Source organism: Arabidopsis lyrata, assembly GCF_000004255.2.
Source record: "Arabidopsis lyrata subsp. lyrata unplaced genomic scaffold ARALYscaffold_4, whole genome shotgun sequence".
In the NCBI taxonomy this organism is placed as follows: Eukaryota; Viridiplantae; Streptophyta; class Magnoliopsida; order Brassicales; family Brassicaceae; genus Arabidopsis; species Arabidopsis lyrata.
The window spans coordinates 19,089,274-19,114,193 of record NW_003302552.1 but is presented as its reverse complement, the minus strand read 5'-3'; the positions used below and the strand labels follow the sequence as shown (position 1 = coordinate 19,114,193).

Below are 24,920 nucleotides of genomic sequence, written 5' to 3'. Positions count from 1 at the left end.
CTTCTCCAATTATAATATGGTGATGCATTGATTCATATATCTCAATGATACTAAACAAATCCAATCAAACATGTAATTAAGTGATCAAATGAGTTTTTGTATGTAGATATGCTACTATTTTATATTATCAGATCTGATCTTGTTTGGCGCATAAAGATATATGTTTTGTCGGCGGTTAAGATTAATAAAAGTGGCTACTATAATTCAATTAACAAACTTAAGATTAAAAAATAGAACTAAAGAAAATAAAGCAAATTGTTTCAAGTTCATGTTCATTGTATCCATATTGAAATCTGATACATTAGATTTTTATAGGGTCCATTGGCATATAACAAAACCACAAAGATTACTATATGAATAAATATATGACCATGTATAAATATATTTTGACTGTTGTTACCAAAATATATATATATATATATATATATATTTTGACTGTTTCAAGAAAAGACAAAAAAAAAAAAAAACAATTATTCTGTCTCTATCTTGAACACTACAAACCTAACGGCACGTTTGAAGCCGGTGGGAAAAATAGTTGTCTTTAATTGTCATTTTATTGTGTCTCCAATAACTTATATGTTCCGGCCTCTTTTATCTTCTTCCTTTTTGGGCTTATCCTTTTTTTTTTATCTATATATACATTTTTGGATGACTTTTAGCAAATAAATTCTGGAGTTGGAATGTATTTACAAAGAATGTCATTGGCATTTATTATTTACTTTTACAAAATTTAAATAAAAGATATGAACCAAACAATATCTTGCCTAATTTGTTTTTAAAAATCTCTACACAATCTTTCCATATATCTTCAAAAAACTTTTATAGCAAATATTTATATTAACATTTTGCATAGTAATAAAAATACTAATTTATAATAATCAAAATATTCACATAGAAAAATTATATACACATACAAGAAAAAAACTATATATGTCATCATTTAAGCCGTTGCTTTATTTAAATAAATTAAAAACACAAAAACCTGAAATCATATATTTTATATGATAAATTTAAAATATATATTAGTAATATAAATTTAAAATCATTCAAAGAACGGTATACCACGGGTGAGATCCTAAAATTATTGGATTTTATTACAATAATAATTTATTTTCTTGGATTTTATAACACTAATAATTTAGCTAATGGGATATTATAGACGGGTTTATATGGAATGACGAGTTTGGGTCGATATTAATAACGGTATATTAAGGATGAAATCCTAAAATTAACAATCAAAATACAATTATACAATCGTAAACACAAAACAAAAGAAACAATATTAACAAAACAAATATAACTTAAAATTTTTAGTTATTAAAAAACCGACCCACGGTATACTTCGGAGTCAAATATTCAAAATTTTAAAATCCATCATACATCGTTACTTAAAAAAAATGTATGTTTTCGTATCTATACTTTAAAAATTGAAACCTAAACAATAGTAATCATACACTAGATAATATTTAAAAATACAAATTAATATGATATATTTTCAGTTAAACTTTAGAAAATAACATTATATTTTTTTAAAAAATATAGCCACGCGGTGTACCGCGGGTTAAATTCTAGTAAATATATTATTTGTCATAACAACAACTTATGAATTTCCAGCTTGATGAAACAAAACGTTGAAAACGAAATCTACCCAAAAAAAAAAAAAAAAAACACTAACTCTCTCGTGGTCTTGTTGATTTCAGATTGGTTAATCAACTTTGGTTTATTTGTCAACAGATTTGTTAATCAACTTGCCTCTTCTTCTCTCGTCTTTTTGCTTTAAAACCCTGAATTGCAATAATTAATTCAAGACTTTTAATTTTCGTTTTGGTCAGTTCATAAGTGTAAACGCGTAGTTATTGAGCTGATGTGAATGTTTTTCTGTTCACGGATCTTTTTGCAACCATCTCTCACTTTTTTTCTCCATCTTATTATCATTATCTTCTCCCAAATAGACTCTGTTTCCTTCAAATTTGTCCACGAAACTTTGAATTCGTGATACCCATTACGATTTTTCTCCTTCACTCTGTTCTTGAATTCCCCTTATTTCTAGAGATTACTCTGTTCTTCGTTGGCTATTATGATAAACCTAAAGCTCTTCTTAGAGCTAAAGTTATGTTTTTTAATAACTGTTCTCTGTTCTTCACACGTCTCCTCTGTTTCTGATACTTTCTTCATCAACTGTGGATCTCCGACGAATGTAACAGTCAACAATAGAACCTTCGTGTCCGACAACAATCTTGTTCAAGGAATCTCTGTCGGAACCACCGATTCGAATTCAGGTGACGAATCGACTCTGTTTCAGACCGCAAGAGTATTCTCCGATGAATCATCAACTTACCGATTCCCGATCGAGAAACACGGTTGGTTCTTGATTCGTCTTTACTTTTTACCCTTAGTCTCTGCTTCTCAAGATCTAACAACTGCTAGATTCTCAGTCTCGGCTCAGAATTTCACTCTGATCAGAGAATACAAACCCTCAACGACTTCTGTTGTTAAAGAATACAGTTTAAACATCTCTAACGATAATCTATCTCTCGAATTTCGTCGTCAAGCCGGTTCTATCGCTTTCATCAATGCCTTGGAAGTTTTTAGACTTCCAGAGAATTTGATACCTGAAGATGCAAAACTCATTGGTACACAAAAGGATCTCAAGCTCAGGAGTCACGCTATGGAGACTGTTTCTCGTGTAAACATGGGGAATCTTAGTGTGAGTCGTGATCAAGATAAGCTATGGAGGCAATGGGATTCGGATTCTGCGTATAAAGCTCAATTCGGAACGCCGGTTATGAACCTCGAAGCGGTTAACTTCAGTGCTGGTGGAATAACTGATGACATTGCTCCTGTTTATGTCTATGGAACAGCCACGAGGTTAAACTCTGATGATCCTCGTACTAACGCCAATCTTACTTGGACATTTAAAATCGTGCCTGGTTTCGATTACTTTGTCCGGTTTCACTTTTGTAACATAATAGTGGATCCTTTTGGTTTCGAGCGTCAGATACGCTTTGACATTTTTGTGAATTCAGAGAATGTTAGGTCCGTTGATATGACAGAGGTTGCAAATGGCACTTTTGGAGCTCCTTATTTTTTTGATGCAGTGATGCGGAAAGCCAGAAGTCGAGAAGGATTCTTGAATCTATCTATTGGTTTAGGTATGGATGTTTCTTCGTACCCTGTTTCTTTTATCAACGGATTTGAGATTTTGAAGCTAAGCAACGATAAGCAGAGTCTTGACGCTTTTGATGCTGTTTTCCATGATGGTTCTTCGCGTAACAAGAGTTCGAATACGAGAATCGGATTCATAGCTGGTTTATCTGCAGCTTTGTGTGTTGCTTTAGTGTTTGGTGTGGTTGTATTTTGGTGGTGTGTCAGGAAAAGAAGAAGAAGAAATAGACAAATGCAGACTGTTCATTCTAGAGGAGATGATCATCAGATGAAGAAGAATGAAACCGGTGAGAGCTTAATCTTTTCGAGCTCAAAGATCGGTTATCGATACCCCTTGGCTCTAATCAAGGAAGCAACAGATGATTTCGATGAAAGCTTAGTGATCGGGGTTGGTGGGTTTGGTAAAGTTTACAAAGGAGTCTTGAGGGACAAAACCGAGATAGCTGTGAAACGCGGTGCTCCTCAATCTCGTCAAGGTCTTGCGGAATTCAAGACAGAGATTGAAATGCTTACTCAGTTCAGACACCGGCATTTGGTTTCTTTAATCGGATATTGCGATGAAAACAGTGAAATGATCATTGTTTATGAGTATATGGAGAAGGGAACGCTTAAGGACCATTTGTATGACTCGGATGATAACCCGAGGTTAAGTTGGAGACAGAGGCTTGAGATATGCGTTGGTGCAGCTAGAGGGCTTCACTATCTCCACACAGGTTCCGCAAGAGCAATCATACACCGCGATGTGAAATCTGCTAACATTCTCTTGGATGAGAACTTTATGGCCAAAGTTGCAGACTTTGGATTGTCTAAGACAGGTCCGGATCTTGATCAAACACATGTGAGTACCGCGGTTAAAGGAAGCTTTGGATATCTTGATCCAGAGTATCTAACAAGACAACAACTGACTGAGAAATCCGATGTTTACTCTTTTGGTGTGGTGATGCTTGAAGTAGTATGCGGTAGACCAGTCATTGATCCATCGCTTCCAAGAGAGAAAGTGAATTTGATCGAATGGGCGATGAAGTTGGTGCAGAAAGGGAAACTGGAAGATATCATAGACCCTTTTCTTGAAGGGAAAGTAAAGCTTGAAGAGGTGAAAAAGTACTGTGAGATAACAGAGAAGTGTTTGTGCCAAAACGGAATTGAGAGGCCAACAATGGGAGATTTGTTGTGGAACCTAGAGTTCATGCTTCAGGTGCAAGCAAAAGATGAGAAAGCAGCAATGGTGGATGATAAGCCAGAGGCGAGCGTCGTGGGCTCGACCGTGCAGTTTAGTGTGAATGGAGTGGGAGATATTGCAGGGGTCTCAATGAGTAAAGTTTTCGCGCAAATGGTTAGAGAAGAAACGCGATAAAAGATTTGATCAAAAGAAGAGTATCTTCATCACTATTGTGTTGTTTGTACAGGAGGGATCACAATACTGTTTTATACATTGTTATTATTTATCACTTGATCCTTTTAATCTCTTTGCATGTCTTGTTTGAAAACCTTTAATTGCTGCAAATATTTGCATATGTTTGTTAGCAACTAAACGAACCAGAAAGTTGGATTATTATATACACACAAATATAAAACATAAATGAGATCAATTCAAATTCACTAATGGTTCAAAGGACATGAAAAAAAGAAACGAGATGAGATGCAAGAAATTACGTAAAACCTGTGGTCACAATAAGAGTTCACTAAAGCAAATTTCCCTTATATATCTTCTCGTACGCTTCAGTTTAAATTTGAACCAACCTTGGCACATAACTGCTGGAAAAGTAGGTATCCATCCAATATTTTCTTCGAAATCCATATCTATGTTGTGATGAACCTCTCCAAAAATGTATGCTTTTGCTTTGTCCCAACAAACGGCGACTTCATTCTCTTGCTCGATAAAGAAACTTACATCACACGTAAACCTGTGGTCACAATAAGTGGTCAAATCCACTGCCAAAAACTTGCTCCATAACAAGCTGACCTTGGTCTGATCAATCTTATCACTGGTCGTCACCCAAATCTCTACCCTTGATGTATCCAAACTCTGTTGCAAAACCGAAAGTTTCTCTTCTTTAACAACTGATAAGGCCAAAATCTCATAACCAAGACGCTGAAAGGGAAGATTCATGCGTCCAAAACTCTCGGTTGTGAAATCGAAACTTAGTAGTAGTAAAATGCCTTTGATGACTTCTGAAGCCAGTCAATAAGTATTCCCTTTTAAAGACACCCCACGAGATTGTATGTCACAGCCGAGAGTGACTTCATCAAGATTCCTCCATAAACATGGATCATTGTAAATATCAAAGATAGTTAACTCTGAGGATTCCCTTGTCGGATAAAATACACAAGACTTTGTAGCTATCGCACAGTTCCTTATGGTATCCAAGGGCAAAGATGGAACCCGTGTATTCATTTGGATAGACATACATGGTTTTATCCGAACAAGGGTTCCAAACGATAAGCATGTTGCCGCTCATGGTACGGAACAACAATAAACCATCGCAGTGAAAGATATCAGATATCTGGATTTTTGCATTGCCAATATAATCATTAGCAAATAAGCTGCCGGATTCAATGCGGGCCTTGGAGACTCGACGTGATCGGTTATCAACGTCGAAGAAATAAAGCTTTGCATTCTTCATTACAATAACTTCTCTTGCTGTTTTGTCGAATCGTTTTTTTGGTGAATCCTGGATCTTTGAATAAAGCGTTCCATTGTTTGCAAGTACATCGCAACTCTCTTAGAGACTCGTCCGGAACCCTAGACACTATATCCTCTAACAAATCACGTGGAAGATCTAACATCGCCATTGTTCGAGAGGCCGTTTGCAATTAAAAATATTAGGGTTTTTGTTTTGTTTTAGGTTTGTCGCTTCAATATATAATAAATAGAATATTGGGAGAAGGAGAAGGGGAGATCTGAAATTGGGAATGCAAAGTATAAGATGGCAAATCAGAGTTTTCGTTCAAAACATCAATTAGATTATCTTGTTAAAAGTAACTTACAGAAAACTTTTAATTCGAGAACTTATAAGTCTCTCTCTCTCCCTCTTAATAATCTAATCTCTCGAAAGCTTTATTACAAGAAACTCTTTCTCTCTTAGATCTTAAGAACTATGAATCTCTCAATGCATGACCCTAGAGCTTATCATCGACCCCCTATTTATACACACAAGTGTCGATCAATTTCTAATTCTATGATACTAACAGTTTCCTTTTAGTTAGTATCATATTTCCTTTTACATGTTTTTGCCGAATTAACTTTTTTTTTTTTTTTAACTCCCTCCGTTTCGGTTTAGTTGTCGTTTTAGGATTTAAATTTTGTTTCATAATAGTTGTCGTTTTAGGTTTTCATTGCAAATGTTTGGTGAAAATTCCAGTTTTATCCCTACTGTTTTAATGTTTTGGCCAATGAATTTTTTTATAAAATATATTAATAAAGGGTAAAACAGAAAATTTAATGTTTTTCTTAATTTGTGTGAAAAAACCTTAAACGATAACTAAAACGAAACGGAGGGAGTATCTTATTTTCATCTTGAATCTTTTTTCCTTTTTGCTATGACGGTTATGAAATTTGCTACACTCACAAGATGGAGAGATGGACGGTTGATTAGAGATCTCGAGATTACGAGATCGAGGTGAATATATTTCTCTATTGTTACTAAGAAAATTAACATTTGTGTATATTTTCTTATTGTTAAATAGTTAGATTTACCATTATAATAAATGTAAAGAATATTATTCTTATTACTACTAAGATTTCCTCCAAATTTATCATAGAAAATTAACAAAAATGAGACAACATGTAAAATGGAAAGATTTCAATTCACTGTGATATTGCTTCCCCGGTTATCTAGAGGGACGTCAGTAATTCTAATCACCAACATGGCTCAAATCGCGGTTTATGGTTTCATTAATCGGGTATAGCGATGAGAATAGCGAAATGATTGGTGCGTAATAAGATCTCCTCCATTCAATCTCTTGGCTCACGCAAGCTTGAAGATGGTTTGAATTTTTTTTTTTTTGTCAACTGATGGTTTGAATTAAGAAGCTGAGTTTGTTCTAAATTCTGTTTAAAATTTTTCCAAAAACGTTTAATATAAAGATGCATATATTGTACCATGATTTTTTTGGTTGAATAAATTTACCATCCATTAAAAAAAAAAAAAATAGCGAAATGAAAACGATATTTACTTCCTCGGTTATCCAGAGGGACGTGATTAATTCTAATCAATAGGGCCCATTATGTAAACGTGGCCCAAATTAGTGAAGTTCAAAAAAAAAAAAAAAAACTAGTTGATATGATTTGGGTAAAATTAGCATGGTTTTAGACAATAAACTCTATTTAAATGTAAGACATACGAAGAAAAAAATGGAACACATGTTAGCGACTTCATTTAATATGTTAATCAAATTTATCTCTTTTTCTATAATGAAATTGAAAACAATGTTATTTAGGACATCGAAAGTATTGATCTACAGTTTAATTCTATTCTACTGATACGTCATTAGCTATTGGAACTATTACATGTAAACTGTCGTAGTAAAATTTTCAATAAATATTTTAAAAGCTATATAAAAGTTGGCTACGCTCTTCCAAGTTTTGTTGAATAATAGAATGAACTTTCCCGTCCTTTGATCGTGGCGACAAGAAGGGAAATGCAGTTAGAAGTTAGTAAGCAAAAGTCAACAAAAAATTAATTACGGCTAAAAGTCAAAATGAAATTGGAAATGTAAAGCATTCCCTATCACATTTAATGCTTACACATGTTAACCACTAACACCGCCTAGGATTAGATTTCTAGAAGGTGGGAACATGACAATGAGTTACGTTCAAAATTGGTTTTGAAATCAGTGTGATTGGAGAATATTTGGTAAGAGGAACCAATATGTTATTTTCATGATGATGCGAATTTTCTGATTAGTATGTGTATCAATTGATTGTCCAACAATATCAATTTGGTAGCGAGTTTTGAAAAATGTCCATTCTTTTCCCGAAAGCTTTGTCGGATAACGTACTTTGATTTGTTGTGCCTGACTAAAGTAATAATAGTAGCGAATGACATGTCATTACCGAGCTATTATAGAAGAACGATCACACGTTATTTTCATTCTTAAAAGCTTAGCTATATTTTCTATAATTACATTAATAATGCTTTGTTCAAAATCTCTTAAAATTAATATTTTGAACTTTTGGCTAGATATTTGATGTTTTGATACGACTAAAACCACTATACAAACCGCATCTTTTTTCCTTCTTAATTTGTGTACGATATTGTTCCTATTTTTATTTGTACTATAAGAAAACTGTACTTAACAATCATGACTATTATATTTTGTGGATATATGTATATCTGTTAGATTTTTGTTTGCTTTTTCAATTATGGACAATGTATGTGTGTTCCATAGAAAGGAAAGGACGATGATATGGGTGACAAGAGAAAGAGATGGCATTGATATCAAAGAGTCACGCATCCTAAATCGAATTCATAGGATCTTCTTCAATTTCAAGTTCCGTCGTGCATGAACAAGTACTTGAGCATTAACTCAAGAAGACATTTCCCGATAACATCTTCACATATAGTATAAATTACCTATTTGGTGACATATTTGACTTTAATCCCCACATGCATCGCAATAAATATGAAGTCATCTTCTTTAACAATACAAGAAATTAAGTCATCTTATATTGACCCATCTCAATATACTTTATGCTACATGTTTTCCTATATAATGAATAAATTTTGGGGTCAAATCCAGAGTAATCTCTAAATTTGTAGAAACTGGATTATTATGTCACTAAAGATATTTAAATTAGCTTTAAAAAAAAAAAAAAAACTAAACTAAATTAGCTACCAAGAAAAGCCTGTCAAACGAAAAATGCTAACAAAAATCATGCGAATGGAATTGACTACTGACAACCAGCAAAATATTTTATACTACGTAACTATAGATAACCTTAAACAATTTTTCTAACTATTTAAAACTTTCAAAATCTCGATTCATTCTATGAATCGTATCACATATTTTTGCAATGATTACATATATATTTAGTGAAAACCATCACAACTTCGTCCATAATAACATTTTTTTTTCTGAAAGAACCACAATAACAAAATTACCATGGTAAAATTACTAATCTCACTAAGTTGTCGATGGAGACTTACGGAAGTATCTTATATAATGAAGAAGGGTTTCTCTTAAACATAAATTAAGAGAAGCTTACACTTGACATCTCTCAAGTTGACATGTCTTTTTTATTTTGACAAATACATGTTATTTCTTTTTGAAATGAAATACACATTATCTATTTTTAGATTTAGTTATATCTCTAGTATAGTTAGAAAGTAGACAACAACATGGTTTTCAAAATAGATTATCAATTGAAAAATGATCTTCAAAATAGCATTTCATGTTAATATTACATCATATACAAAAGATCCATCAATTAAACCGGTATAGCTAGTCCTATAGAGAAAAAAAAACAAAAAAAAACTAGAACATGGCACACCACTCAATATTTAAAGCGGAGACAAAATTTTCATTCAAATAGCGGCTATAACTAACTAGTTCGTCAGGAGGTTGCAATAAATGATTGCTATAATATTGTTATGCTTGCAGTTGCCTATCACCACATGTGTGCACACATACGTAATGTAGACATGAGTCAGGGCGTGTCCACATTAAAAAACTATGACTTACTCTATAAGGTTTTGGATGCCTAATCTCTTGTCATATAAGACTCATAAGCAAATAAATTAAAATAGCATTTTGAATTAAGGGTTTAAAGTCCAAAATATTCTTGTTATAAAAGGTTTGGCTAGAACCTTTTAGATTTTATTTTAGACAACTTCACCTTGCATGTGCGTGTTGAAGAGTTTTCCGGCATAGTGTTAGGCTTTCAATTAAGTTCTAGGCTTTTAAATAAGTTTGGCAAGTGAAGTAGCTAAGCTAGCTAGCCTTGTAGGTAGCCATTTAATATAGATTTACGTTTTTATTTTAATTGGACCGACTATGAAATAGACCAATATAAAACATCAGTCTACATGCCTAGATCCTTGAGTATATTACTAATACTAGTATTTCACATGTACAAACCATTTACAAGTTGGCATCAATTTTGCATGACTTTTTTGTTTAGATAATATTTTCGCTTTTTAACTACTTGTTCCATCATGTAATTCAAGCTTTGACTACCGTAGTAGAAAATTTGTCGTTTCCACTTTTAAAATTGCTTTTAGTTACCTAATTCAAATTTTTTGTCAACTACATAAAAGGCTAAAACGCAATCAAGAATACTATTTTACACAAAAATGCAGATTTTAGATAATTCTAACTAGGTAAAGACCACACGATGTTTATATTTGGATTTTATTTTGTGATTAATTCTACATATATTCACAGAAGTTGAACATTCACTCAAACTACGAATGAAATAAGCATTAATGGAGGCAACTATATATGGGAAACACACACGAAAGTCCTCGACCCATGCCTATGTTAGATGAACAAACACCCTTTACCTAATTGGCTAATTCCCAAGTCAATAAAACCCATTCCGCCACGTGTCATGTTCCCACCGATATTTTTAATTTCTCGTTACCCCAAGAAAAACGTAGTTGGTAATTTCTACTTTCGGGAACTTTAGATATGATAGGTGGACTCTTCACCTTCCCCAAATAAATAAACAATAAATCAAAAACGCATTTACATCCAAACAGTCAAAATATAAACCTAACATACTTTTCCCATGCAACTCACCCAGACAGACTTTCTTATTTAACATATAGCCTTCGTGTCTTCACACATCCAAACACGTCTCTTCATGCACTCTCTCGCTTCTATATATATAAGTTTATAGAAACATAACAGATTCATACATATCCAACCAAAGTCCCATAAACTAAAGAACAAACTCTTCTTTCTCTTCTTCTTCTTCTACAACAGTTATGAGCGTGTTTTAAGACCGTTAATTTGTTAAATCACTCTTAAAAAGTTTTTCTTTTTGTTACTATGGCTCGTATTGTAGCAGCTAATGATGATGATTCCATGGAGCTCAACGCCATCTCCTCTTTGCACGATTCAACTTTAGGGCAACTTCTGAAGAACGTCAGTGACGTTAGGAAAATGGCTATTGGAGACGAGACTCCAGTTCACGAGTCCTTAAACCAAGACTTCAACGATGGTTACATGCGTACTGTTCCATTTGTTCTCTCATTCGACAATCTCACATACAACGTATCTGTTCGTCGAAAGCTAGAGTTCCGCAACCTCTTTCCACGGCGAAGAACAGAGGATCCTGAGATAGCTCAAACCGCGAGGCCAAAATCTAAAACCCTTCTCAATAACATCTCTGGCGAGACTCGAGATGGAGAGATCATGGCGGTTCTCGGAGCTAGCGGTTCGGGGAAATCAACACTGATCGATGCATTAGCGAATCGGATTGCTAAAGGAAGCTTGAAAGGAACAGTGAAGCTAAACGGAGAAACACTTCACTCTCGAATGCTCAAAGTCATATCAGCCTATGTAATGCAAGATGATCTTCTCTTCCCTATGCTTACCGTTGAAGAAACACTAATGTTCGCTGCTGAGTTTCGTCTTCCGAGAAGTTTACCTAAATCTAAGAAGAAGCTTCGTGTGCAAGCTTTGATTGATCAGTTAGGTATTAGAAACGCTGCTAAAACTATTATCGGAGACGAAGGTCACCGTGGAATCTCCGGTGGTGAGAGAAGACGAGTTTCGATCGGAATTGATATAATTCACGATCCAATTCTTCTCTTCCTCGATGAACCAACCTCTGGTTTGGATTCAACGAGTGCTTTCATGGTGGTTAAAGTGTTGAAGAGGATTGCTCAGAGTGGCAGTATCGTTATTATGTCGATTCATCAACCGAGTCATCGAGTTCTCGGTTTGCTTGACCGGTTGATCTTCTTGTCTCGTGGCCACACCGTGTACAGTGGATCTCCGGCGAGTCTTCCGCGTTTTTTCACCGAATTCGGAAGTCCGATTCCGGAGAACGAGAATCGAACGGAGTTCGCGCTTGATCTCATCCGTGAGCTTGAAGGATCCGCCGGAGGAACAAGAGGATTAGTCGAATTCAACAAAAAATGGCAAGAGATGAAGAAACAGAACAACCGTCAACCACCATTGACTCCTCCTCCATCACCATACCCAAATCTAACACTAAAAGAAGCAATCGCCGCAAGTATTAGCAGAGGAAAGCTAGTTTCAGGCGGTGAATCCGTCGCTCACGGCGGAACAACCACCAACACCACAACTCTAGCCGTACCTGCATTCGCGAATCCAATGTGGATTGAAATCAAAACTCTCTCGAAACGCTCAATGCTCAATTCGAGAAGACAACCAGAGATATTCGGAATCAGAATCGCCTCCGTTGTTATCACCGGATTCATCCTCGCCACCGTGTTCTGGCGATTAGACAATTCACCAAAAGGAGTTCAAGAGCGGTTAGGGTTCTTCGCCTTCGCGATGTCGACAATGTTCTACACTTGCGCCGATGCATTACCAGTTTTTCTCCAGGAACGTTACATATTCATGAGAGAAACTGCTTACAACGCTTACCGGAGATCCTCCTACGTTCTCTCTCACGCCATCGTCTCTTTCCCATCGCTCATCTTCCTCTCCGTAGCTTTTGCAGCGACGACGTATTGGGCAGTGGGCTTAGACGGAGGCCCAATGGGCCTTTTGTTCTACTGTTTGATCATTTTGGCCTCCTTCTGGTCAGGAAGCTCCTTTGTCACGTTTCTATCAGGTGTGGTTCCAAGTGTGATGTTAGGTTACACAATCGTCGTTGCCATTTTAGCTTACTTCTTGTTGTTCAGTGGATTCTTCATCAACAGAAACCGAATCCCGGATTACTGGATTTGGTTTCATTACATGTCATTGGTGAAATACCCCTACGAAGCAGTTTTACAAAACGAGTTCTCTGATGCGACCAAGTGTTTTGTGAGAGGAGTTCAGATTTTCGACAACACTCCGTTAGGGGAATTACCAGAAGTGATGAAGCTGAGGCTGCTTGGTACAGTGAGCAAGTCGCTCGGTGTGACGATATCTAGCTCGACGTGTTTAACTACTGGTTCGGATATTCTGACGAAGCAAGGAGTGGTTCAGCTGAGTAAATGGAATTGCTTGTTCATCACAGTTGCTTTTGGGTTCTTTTTTAGGATTTTGTTCTACTTCACTTTGTTACTTGGAAGCAAGAACAAGCGGAGGTGAAAACAAAAATGCTAATAGACCCAAATCAAAAACATACTTGTATTTTCTGTTTGTAATTCCTTGAATTGTTTAATGCAAAAATGGTTTTTTTTCATATATATATATATATAGAAAAAGGTAAGTTTCCTGGATTACCTTATCTTAAAATCTTTAGAAAAAATAAGGATTTCCATATTCACAAAAACGTCTTTACAAACAAATTTGACTTATCTTCCAAACGTTTCCTACTAACAGACTATGAAGTATTATAAACCTAAAATGTCATACCTGAGATTGTGTGTGTGGCAGAAGATGATGAAGCCAGAGAGCCTTGGAATTATCTTCATTGGTCTCCTCAAGATCAAAAGATATGATGAACTTCATTTTAGCGTTTTTGCTTTCTTTTGTTTCCATCAGACTATAACAAACACTAAATTTTTTCATCATGTACGTGTAAAAAAATCATTGACGTCTAGATTTCGATCTCCATGAGCAACTGCGTCTTCAGGTTCTGGCATGAAGAGACTCGTTGATGACGCCTGCACAAGGAATAACACAAAACCACTCCTCAATCCATATCTTGAAAATAAGAAACTACAAGTCTCAAAATAAACATATGGCAAATGCAAAAGAAGACCTACCTTGGTATCAAGAAGCATATCTCCGTTGCTGTCAATAATGATGTTAGCGCCATGAGTTTTTAGCCATTCCAAACACTCCTCCATACCATCACTCTCCTTTTCATCAGTAGCCTCGCTTGCAGCACCAGTAAAGCCCAACACTTGGACTATGTATGAGACCGGGATTGTAGGACGACAACTACGCGACATAAAATTCACAGCCTTGTAACGCATCTTCTCCACATAGAGATCTGCAACCATAAAAATTTCATCATATCCTAACATATCTAGCCATTCAATTGTTTAAACATACCAAAAGAGTTTTCATGTGTCATATGACCCTTACCCATGACGCAACTATTCATGTTCGGTGCAGTCTTGTAGAGTCTGAAGAACATAACATAATTTCCTGATGTGACAGCTGCACGAACTGAAAGAGCATGTCTAACTGCTTCATCCTTCTTATCTTCTTCGGATAATCTACGAAACAGAGGTCACAAAATTACTCAATCTCATGCATACAACCCCAATTCAAAGGGGTAGTATAACCTCTTTGCACTGGTAGTAAGAGATGTTACAAAAACTCAACTATCAGATAGGTGGGGTGAACATTTATAATTCCAATACTATTCCCAGTTGGTTACTCACATAAATTGTGTAGCAAACCTTATTCTGATCTTCCCCGAAACTTTAATTTATAAAGTTTCTCATGAAGCATCATGCTTAAACGGAGTCCAGAGAGAGAAATTTAGAAGTACTAACCTGGACATGGATGATAGCAGTTCTCGGTTGTTGTTAGAGTGTAGAGTAATATAGAGTAGACTGTACGCAGCAAACTCCAGAGAGCATCCTTCTATACCTTCCGCATAAAGAGTTTTTAACTGTGACAGGCACTGTAATAAAAAAAAAAATATAAATCAATTTAGCAAGGCTATAAATACCCTAAGAGTTATAGTCTCCTCTGGAATAGACAACAGATGTATTCTACAAGACTTGATGGAACAGTATCATTATATTGCAGAATCAATGCAAACAAAAGCCAATATCCATAGTACCAGTCATCAGAATTATGCTCCCTTTTGCAAGTTTCTCTCTGATTCAACACTTGTTTTGCTTTTTTTTAATTATTTTTTTGAAAATGAGAGACCAGTGAAATTCTAGCAGTGGTTGATACTCTTTAAATTACGAAAAAGACAAAAGTGTTTAATACCGAATATGATCTAGAAATTCTGAGTGATTACTATTCCAAAATTTGATCAGTCTGTGGTAGCGTACCAACCTGATTATACTCAGGTAAATCCCCTGCCTCCAAAGCCAATCTAGCATGTGTTTCATAAACCTGAAATAGAGATTGAACATGGAACCATCATAAATATGCTAATTGGGTGATAGGTCTTGTAAATAGGACAGACCTTTCACCAGGAAATGGATTCTACATGCAATAGCACTCGACATTATTCAGAACTCAGTAATGTACCTTAGCTGTTAATTGATTGTGTATCCGTTGTACTGTGAGGTCTTGGCGAATAGACTTTAGCTGATCACATTTATATAGATAATTCTTTTGAGAATCCTGAACCATTATCAGAGCTTTTTCCAACACATCCTCTGGTCTTACCTGAAAATACGTCAATAAAAAATATCAGTCATGGTGTCAAAAAGATTACTCTGTATGAGATAGTGATATTTACAGTTGCAGGATCTGGCGCAGAAGTCAGACGGAGATAACGTTTCTCAATTTCTTGGCAAGTGCCTTTAACAGTTAGTGCATCCCAGTCAATGTCTTCCACAGCTCTGCTGCCACTTTCATCAAAAACTTTGCTAAGCCTCAAGGCAGTGGCTCTTCTAGTATGCAAATTTCCAACATTTGCATTCTTAGGTTTTGTAAGATCATTCCCTCGGCTGTGGCCTTGAACTTTTTCAAATCGCTTGGAACGACTATCACGTCGCTTCTTTTCCTCAGCAGAACTAGCAAGTGCCATTGCACTGGAATAGTAAGGTGTCAAATCCTTGTCACTATCACTAGATGCCTCATCATCAATGGCGGTAGCTGCTCCACCAGAAAAACGCTGTCGCTTGACAGGCCGCTGGAAATTTTTTTTTGCAGAATTTTGCCCAGAATAAGTGGGCTTGAAGCCAGTGGCAGCATCCACCTTTTGAAAACTCTCAGAGCTCTGCAAAATTTCTGACTATCAGAACGACCGCAAGAACCGAGTTCTAACAGCTAAATACACATTAAATCAACAGCTAAATGCCTTCTTTTCATTTCCTTCGACCAGGCATTAATAAATAAGAAGGAAAGAGATTGGTTAACCTTTTTGTTGTTTTCATTTTGGTGATTCCAAGCTCCAAATTTAACAGCACTTCTAAAAGTTGAAGCTGGCTTCACAAAAGGTTTTCCTTCCACTAACGGCTCCCATCTACTTTTGGGTCGTCTTGTTGGGCTCTTATTTTGTAACGAAGAAAGCTGAGTGGAGCTCGACCTATGGCACAGTGTAAAACTTAGTACAAAACATATGAAGTAAGTGTGCCAGACATATAATAGAGAAGAACGAAAGTTATAGATAATGCAGGCAGGAGACGATGGAGGAAAAAAGAGCCGTACTCAGAGTTAGTCACATTTGTGGTCGTGACAGTTGAGAGAGGCTCAGTATCCCAATCTCGAGTATAAAGAGTATTATCCTCCATGGCTTTTTTGACGATCTAGAGATACAAAAATAAGCATCAGCAATGCGAAACAATGCATAGCAACCATAAATTAACATGGTATCCAAATAACTGCTAAATGATTTCTTCCATAGAAGGCATGAAAATATCTTAAACATACTACACATCTACTCGAAAGATCAAGTTGAAGAAGTTCATCCAAAATATTGCATTGATATTAAGATGAGCAGAGTGTGTAACTAAAACCATCTATCATGCTACAATAGTCCAACAACCAGAGCGTCAACAATTCCTACTAACATTTACCTTCCTCAGGGCTACCTCGCAAGATGCCTTTTCTTTATCATCTTTGCAGCGTGCAAAAGCCCTCTCAACAAACCCACGAAGCGATTTTGGGAAGGTGTTAGGCTACAAGCATCGGCATTATTTGTTTCCAATGTCAATTACTCAATTGTGAAAAAGAAACAATTATCAACACCCAAATTTACAGTGGCCAACATTTAATATCTACTTCACTTGCTAGGTCATCAAGATTTGAAAAAAAGGAATCTTACGTCAGGCATAGCAGTGGTATGGTCTTTAGGCTTTGGCATTGAAACACTAACATATGCAGGTGCTTGGGCTGCACTGGCTGATGTACTGTCTTTATCCATTTTGGTAAAACCTGATGGCAAGTTTGAAGCAATTCTAGGGTTAGTTGGAATCTGTACTTTGCTTACCCTTTGCGAATCCACTGACGGTGCTGTCTGAGTAGGCTGGCGATAGCCTAACGGTGCCTGGTTAAAGGAAGGCTGGGAGTTCATCTCTTGAGGATAGGTAGCTCTCTGATGACCCTGAAAGGGGGTCTCGTACAAAGGTTTTGTCTCCAGAGGACTCGGGTAATGATTTTGAGGTGGAACAGGATGATGAGCTTGCAGACTTGGTGCTTGATGTATCCAGTAAGCATCATTAGATGTACTAACAGCTGTACCAGGCTGAGAGAATGATGATAAAATGAATACTAAGTTAATATTCAATAAAAAGGACTCCCATGAAAGAAAGCAATCAGATATCATGTCTAAACTGTCTGCACATATAAAATTTAAGAATTGACTCTATGCAGTATTGCTTGGTGGCTAACAGGTCAGCTACTATCACTCTTTTCCCAACAAAGTTGATTTATAAGCAGAACAACACACATTTTATCAATTAGCTGTAAGCAGAAAAGCATTCAAAACTCAAATACGCTTAAGGACGCAAATTTACTCTAATCCCTTATGAAAGTAAAATCTGAACCTGCTGAGAAGGTGGATGGGATGCGTCAGTTTCCGGCCTCCAAGGTTGGACATAAGACGGGGCAGGCTGACTATTTGAAGCAGGCATTTCACTAGTAACACCAGGAACTGGAAAGCTCTGACTATATGCACTTGTGGCAGACAACTTTTCTGTGCCTGGGGCACAGGGGACTTCTGTTTGGCTGTAATATTCTGACCATTGTTGGTAGTTCTGTTGATAATGTACAGGTGGTGTGGTTGCAATAGTAGAGCTATGAGAGTTAGCAGCGTCAGGAGTATAATTTTGATAAGGGTTTGAGGTGTAATCCATATAGTTTCCCTGGTTCGAAGCAGGAGTCTGATTGCTGTAATTTGTACTTGGGTAACTTCCAGCCGTTTGGTTGTTATAATTTGTACTTTGGTAACCTCCAGCAGTCTGATAATCAGCAGGATTGTAGTAAGTTCCTGAATAACTTGCAGTCCCAGCATAAGATCCTGGATTCTGAAATGAGGAAAGAGGCTGAGGAGCACCTGTATTTTGATAAGTCCCTACAGGCTGAGGATATGACTGGCTAGGTTGCTGTTGATAGCCACTGTAGTAATTGGAATATCCCGTGTTTGAATAGTTGTGTGGGTCAGAAGAGGTCTGGTATGGCGTATATCCACTATAATCTTGTGCCACATTTGCAGTTCCAGACGTCGATGAGCTAGTGAAGGATGAAGTATTCGGTATTTCTTGCACATTGCTTGTGGCTGGCCCCGTGGGCTGTGGATGGTAATAGTTTGAATTTGAATAGTTCCCATTCTCCACAGCCTGATTTTCAACAGAATGCGCTGTCCATGGGGCACTGTCAGACCCAGTTGAGTATTGATATGAATATTTATGTGCCTGGCTTCCATCAACACCATATCGATTCTGCATAAAAGAGAAAGCATTAGTAGTGGAAAATGGTCTGGGAATTTTTTACCACATAAAGAAATAACTAAAAAGGTCAAAGAGTGAAAACAAACACAGACAAACAACGAACAGAAATATAATCTCAAATCAAGACTATATCTACAACTTAAGATGCTAAAGGCCTCCCACACAGTCTCAAGTCAATCTAAAAGGACCTCAAACATAGAGAGATCAATAGCTAAGTGCCTTAACCAAACCTAAAACTTAATAGAATTTGTTGTAGTAAAAGTACTTTACATCTTTGAGCTGTTTTGATAGTGGTAAATTGCTAGTGAAAATCATACTGCTCCACAGAATTGATGAAAGGTCTATTCTTAAAGTAGAGAATGAGTTTCTGAAATATAGAGAGTTCACATACCTAGCCTAGAATCAAAATCACTTTTTTTCTCCTGCATAAACGTATTGACATGCAAAATTCCTCTAACCATTACAATGGTGAACTAACAACAAGCATAACTTGCTGTAAGATCAACATATCTACCCGCATGTCCCCAAAGAAAATAAGAGTAACAAATTAATCAGGAGCAAACTAAAATCAACAAATTCAACTCACGCAATAACACGAACGCAAAAATTGACCCAATGCACAAACTACCAGTTGCATAACTTGCATATAAAGAAAGACCAATAATTCTGCAAAGTGAAAAAACTTTAAGCTTAAAAGAGAAGACGCAAGTTGTGATTACCTCAATGGAATTAGGGTCCATTGGTGCTACGGCCTGAGTATTGCCTCCTTGATTCATGCTATATCATCAACGTCCTGCAAAATCATCACACATACGATTGAACTCACTTTCGAATGAACATAGCAGAGAAAAACTAAATTCATTCAGAGAAAAGCCCTAGATAGCAAAACAGAGAAAAAGCAGCAAGAATTTGTACCGGTGAAGCTCCAATTTGTGTGTTCTTCGTTCGTTTGAAGAATCGAATTGAAGATTGTAGAGTAGAGCAGGATTTGAGATCAAAACCAAAACAAGGTAACAAAAGGAAACGAATAGAACAGGAAAACAAAAACAAAGGCAAATAAAAATATAAATCTAAAGAGAAACAACAGGGAGAGTTGTCAAAATCTATCGGAAATTACAGAACACGGAGAAAATCGAGGAATCTGGCCGAAGACGAACAATTTTGTTGTGCCGGAGACGAAGATTGTCAAATTTTTACGGTATACTAGCGTCATCGGGTCGGGTCGGTTCGGTTTCGGACAGGTTTCCGGGTCGGGTTTTTATATAGCCTCTAATTAATTGGGCCCATTTTCTTTCGAACTTGCCTTTTCTTAATGGATCCGTAAAGAATGCAACAAAAATAAAATAACAAGTTTCCGTGAATGCAACAAACATAGTGAATATGTTTACGGTTAGTTTATATATAGACGTCAAAACAAAACATTTACATATAGTTAAGATTTATGATAAATATTTGGGTTAAATATCGTGTATATAAGTTTCCGTGAATCAATGTTTAGTTTAGACAAATCTTGTATTGTTACGTGAAATTTAGCTTAGTTGAATTTAATATCGTTAATTAAGTGGAAGAAACTTACCATAGAAACAAGCTATTGGTGATGAACGGATCAACTGTCTAAAATTTAACTAAACTACAAATCGACATAAATTTCGAGAAAACAATCATCATCCAACATATATAGGAACTGAAATTCGTATATACAGATTATGCTCAATGCGAAAGTGCCAAATATTTCGTTAGAAATCGCGGGTTAATCCCTATAGTAGCTATTGAGGTAAGGTAAGATGATGCTTTCGTGGTGGATTTAAATCGGTGAGGATTAAATGTGGCAGTGTAGTGAGACAATGGCTTTTGTAATCTAAATAGTTAACGAATCGTTGAAATTATGGGAGAAAGATGTATGGAGTTTTTCATTTACACAAATATATCCACGAAATTTAGTGAGATACAAGTGTCACTCTCTCAGCTGCTGACATGGCAAGAGTGTCAATAAATTACACACATTTCAACACCCACAATTTTTTCATGAGTCATTCCTAATAATTGAAAGAAGTTTTGTTTTGTTTATGCAAACTAGATCTTTTAGTTTAGTTTTACATTTACAATAAGTACTATTAATCTATCTTGCAATGTTATAAAAGCTTACTTTTGTAAACTATACAAGACACGAATAATATCATTGACTATGTTAAGAGATCGTTTCACACACAAAAATTAAGACAAGAGAGGAAATGTTTGGGAGAGTGACAGTGTGACCAACTAGTTTTTTTTGTTCTTTTTCTCATAAGTGTTTTGCTCTTATATATAACACCACAAGTGTTGCAAAGTATTACAATTTGAAACAAACAGTGAGAAATGAATATGTGGATGCAATTTCAGTTTGCTGTGTGGGGCTCTTTTAATATTATACAGTATACTTTTTTCGTCATTGATTTATATAGTACATCAATAATAGGAGCTATCAACATCACATTATAAATATTTACCCTACCATCAGTTGCTTCCTCTTTCTGCGATTATTGGACCATTTCGATGTTCTTGCTATATGTATTTGAATAGTGTACACTGTTGTCATGGTATTAGTGCATTACCAATCAGGCAATCACACAGACCCAGCTTAGGAAAAAATTATAAAGCTATTCATTCATACTTGGACTTAATAAATATTTTAGTAATTTTCTCATGTTTAAGGATTTGGTAATTCATGAGGATGTAGCGGAAGTTGGCACTTTGCCGTGGTGGAGGAGGACATGAATGAGACGACGATGTAAATATTTTATTTAAAAAAAACTATAAAAACGAAATTTCTTTGAGAAAATTGTTGTTTCTCTCTGTTCATTAAAATCATGAATGTCTGCATTTGACAACTTGTTTTTATTGGACACTTATCAAAATCAGGGGTGTATTCAATAAAGGATTTGAAATGATTTGTATTAAAAAGATAAATCCTATGTTATTCAAACATGAATTTTAAAAATCTTTTTAAAATCAAGTGTTATTGGATTAGTGATTTTAAAATCTACAATCAAATCCACTGTTATTGGAAACATTTTAAGTTGTGGATTTGAAATGACTTGAGTGATCTTAGGTGGGATTTGGGAGAGTTTTGATATCAAATTCTCTAATTCACTAAAATTCACCAAAATCATCTCAAAACTCATTAAAACTCAAATCACTCCAAATTCTTTCTTCAATACACCCCCCTTATTGTATTTGTTAGAATCTCTCGTCCAGAAGTGTAAGTGGTAACAAACTAACATGCAACCAGGATCTTGGAATCTCTAATTTCTTTTGGGTTAGTTTGGCTATTTCTCTTCTAATAATTAAGGGCTTAATTACAAGGGACTCTAATTACAAACTAGTATGGGGCTTGGTTTGGCCTTGTAAATGTTTTCTCTCATTTTTTTTTTTTCTTAAAGGAAAAGTAAAGGGAAAGTCTCTCGTCAATCATCATGATTTAGTTACAACTTACAAGTATAACTAAAATTATTATTATTATTTTTTTTCATCAAGTATAACTAAAATTATTGGAATCAACAAAAACGTGTTCCAAATAGTGTCAATAAATACACACACAGTTCAACACTTCTTACTCATCCTTCCATTCTAACTAAAATGGAAGTCTCTCGTCAATCATCATGAATTAGTTACAACTTACAAGTATAACTAAAATTATTGGAATCAACAAAAACGTGTTCCAAATAATGTCAATAAATACACACACAGTCAACACTTCTTACTCATCCTTCCATTCTAAATTAGAGATCAAGAATTTACAGGTTCTATCTTCTCACTCTCTCGATCAAGTTTTGATTTGTTTATACAAACTAACTTTTAGTTTTGTAAATAAATCATACCCATTAGTTGGTTGCTCTCTAATTTGATTCTTGGACCATTTTGATGTGTCTTGCTATGCATTCGAATAGGCTAGTGTATCACCGATCACAGATCCGGCTTTAGGATACATTATAAAGCTTGAATATAAATACTTTATTGGATTTGGATTTTTTAGTAAATTTTTCATTTTACAGTATTTGAAACTTCAAAATGGCGAAAATCTACCGGAAGTTGACACGCTACGGTGGTGAAGGAGGGCGTGAATGGGACGATGATGTATATGAGGGTGTAAGAAAAGTGTATGTAGGACAAGATATCAATCGTATCACTTACGTCAAATTCGAGTATGTGAAGGAAGACGGCAAAGTAGTAACAAGTGAATATGGGACAATAAATCAACAACCCAAAGAGGTTGTTCTTCACTGCATTTACCCTTCATTATTTCACTTTACAAATTTTCTACATCAATTATCTAAAACTCACACAACAATTCACTATGAAAAACCATTATACTACAAGCTCCGATCAATTATAAAGTTTTCTTTCTTATATTTTAATTTCTTGATTTTTTTTTTGTTTTAAAAATTTTAATTTCTTGATTGAATAAATGATATTTTAATTCATATACAGTTTGCACTTCAATATCCGGACGAACACATCATAGCGGTGGAAGGAAACTACCGCGGAGTGGCTCTATGTGCCACGGATGTGATCACAAACCTCGTCTTCAAGACCTCAAAGGGTAGAAAGTCTCCATTGTTTGGTCCAAACTTGCTTGGAATTACAACCGGTACAAAGTTTGTTATTGAGGATGGGGGAAAGAAGATCGTAGGGTTTCATGGACGGTCGGGCAATGCTCTCGACGCTCTTGGAGTTTACTTTGTACATGGCTCTCTAACCACGTCTCCTCCTGTTTACAAGCTGGATGCGCAAGGTGGTCCAGGGGGACGTGTTTGGGATGATGGTTCTTACGACGGCGTTAAATCGCTGCGTATTGGTCAAGATAATTCTCGTATAACTTATTTAGAGTTTGAGTACGAGAAAGGCGGTAAGTTAGAGACACGTCACCATGGGGTGAAACAAGAAAGATCACTGAAGGTAAATTTTCTAGAAACTGTGAGATATAGTAGAAATATAATTGTTGATTTCTTGCGACAGAAGTATTCTTAAATTTTGATTTTGTTGCAGTTTGAGCTTAACCCGGATGAATACATCAAATCGGTGGAAGCAACCTATGATAAACCAGACTTCTTCCGAAATGTCGTCATTACATCGCTTTCATTTGAAACATCGAAGGGGAGAACATCATTCTCTGGATATAAGGGGGGTAAGAAGTTTAAGCTAGAGCAAAAGGGTCGCAGACTTGTCGGGTTCCATGGAAAGGAAGGTTCAGCTATTGATGCTCTTGGAGCATATTTTGCACCTGTTCCTACTCCGACTCCTATAATTCCAGCCAAGAAACTACCAGCAGTAGGCGGCAACGGAGGAGTTGCATGGGATGATGGTGTCTACGATGGTGTGAGGAGGATACTTGTAGGACAAGGAAACGATGGTGTAGCCTTTGTCAAGTTTGAGTACAATAAAGGAAAAGATGTTGTATCCGGAGAGGACCATGGGAAGATGACATTACTCGGAACTGAAGAGGTCATTTCCATAAACAACAAGAGTTTTTGTTTCAAATAATTAATAACTTAAATTATTCACTTATACTTGTTACTTTTGAGTCTTTGCAGTTTGTGCTTGAAGATGGTGAATATCTAACGGCCATAGATGGTTACTACGATAAGATTTTCGGAGTCGAGACACCGATGATAATCTGTCTTCAGTTTAAGACGAACAAAAGGGAGTCAACTCCGTTTGGAATGGATTCCGGTGAGAAGTTCTCACTCGGAGAGATAGGCCACAAGATCGTCGGATGCCACGGACAAGCTAGTGATGTTGTTCACAGCATCGGAGTCACTGTCGTGCCAATCACCACAACCAAGTGAAAAACGAACCTTCTATTATATTAGTAAAACCAGCCACTGTCATGTCGACAAAATAAACTTCCAATAAGGATTGGTGTGTGTTCTCTTTACTCTGCTAATTTTATGTGTTTGTAAGTTACTGTTTCTGTCAAATGTGGCCAATAAGATTGGTGTGTGCTCTCTTCAACCATTCAATAAATCTACCATGAGCCGTGTCAAATAGCTAACATATCGAACACACATCTGACAGCCCCACTGATGTGATGAAGCTTTTCCCCTCTCTGTTTGC

General features: G+C 36.1%; 6 protein-coding genes across 6 annotated transcripts in view; 4 read left to right on the top strand and 2 right to left on the bottom strand.

Moving 5' to 3' along the window:
• The window catches only part of LOC110229140 (putative F-box protein At2g39415), a 38,953-nt gene extending 20,766 nt beyond the window's left edge, over window positions 1-18,187 (top strand). The window contains exon 2 of the mRNA XM_021028354.1: window positions 18,116-18,187. Coding sequence (XP_020884013.1) covers window positions 18,116-18,119 — 4 coding nt within the window. The 3' untranslated portion in view covers window positions 18,120-18,187. The remainder of the gene's footprint in view (window positions 1-18,115) is intronic.
• On the top strand, window positions 1,831-4,631 carry LOC9315860 (probable receptor-like protein kinase At2g39360). Its single transcript, XM_002881604.2, has one exon. It carries the CDS (start codon window positions 2,078-2,080, stop codon window positions 4,517-4,519), a length of 2,442 nt encoding a protein of 813 aa, XP_002881650.1. The 5' UTR covers window positions 1,831-2,077; the 3' UTR covers window positions 4,520-4,631.
• LOC9317716 (putative F-box protein At3g17500) lies at window positions 4,799-6,202 on the bottom strand. Its single transcript, XM_021028353.1, is given in 1 exon segment — window positions 4,799-6,202. A coding segment is annotated over 1 exon segment (741 nt). The 5' UTR covers window positions 5,573-6,202; the 3' UTR covers window positions 4,799-4,831.
• Window positions 9,910-13,481, top strand: LOC9315859 (ABC transporter G family member 1). Its single transcript, XM_002881603.2, has one exon. The coding sequence runs from the start codon at window positions 11,161-11,163 to the stop codon at window positions 13,381-13,383; it is 2,223 nt and encodes a 740-aa protein (XP_002881649.1). The 5' UTR covers window positions 9,910-11,160; the 3' UTR covers window positions 13,384-13,481.
• LOC9317715 (SAC3 family protein A) lies at window positions 13,490-20,008 on the bottom strand. Its single transcript, XM_002879745.2, has 14 exons — window positions 19,743-20,008; window positions 19,547-19,620; window positions 17,925-18,818; window positions 17,204-17,623; window positions 16,956-17,057; window positions 16,588-16,685; window positions 16,297-16,465; window positions 15,674-16,156; window positions 15,460-15,600; window positions 15,262-15,321; window positions 14,745-14,875; window positions 14,329-14,462; window positions 14,004-14,233; window positions 13,490-13,901 (listed from the first exon to the last, which is right to left on the bottom strand). Exons 2-14 carry the CDS (start codon window positions 19,601-19,603, stop codon window positions 13,806-13,808), a joined length of 3,015 nt encoding a protein of 1,004 aa, XP_002879791.1. The 5' UTR covers window positions 19,604-19,620; window positions 19,743-20,008; the 3' UTR covers window positions 13,490-13,805.
• A 2,485-nt stretch (window positions 20,009-22,493) lies between these two features.
• Window positions 22,494-24,853, top strand: LOC9317714 (jacalin-related lectin 23). Its single transcript, XM_021027151.1, has 5 exons — window positions 22,494-22,606; window positions 22,859-23,075; window positions 23,295-23,762; window positions 23,853-24,308; window positions 24,398-24,853. The coding sequence occupies exons 2-5, from the start codon at window positions 22,875-22,877 to the stop codon at window positions 24,650-24,652; spliced, it is 1,380 nt and encodes a 459-aa protein (XP_020882810.1). The 5' UTR covers window positions 22,494-22,606; window positions 22,859-22,874; the 3' UTR covers window positions 24,653-24,853.
• Window positions 24,854-24,920: the final 67 nt, after the last annotated feature.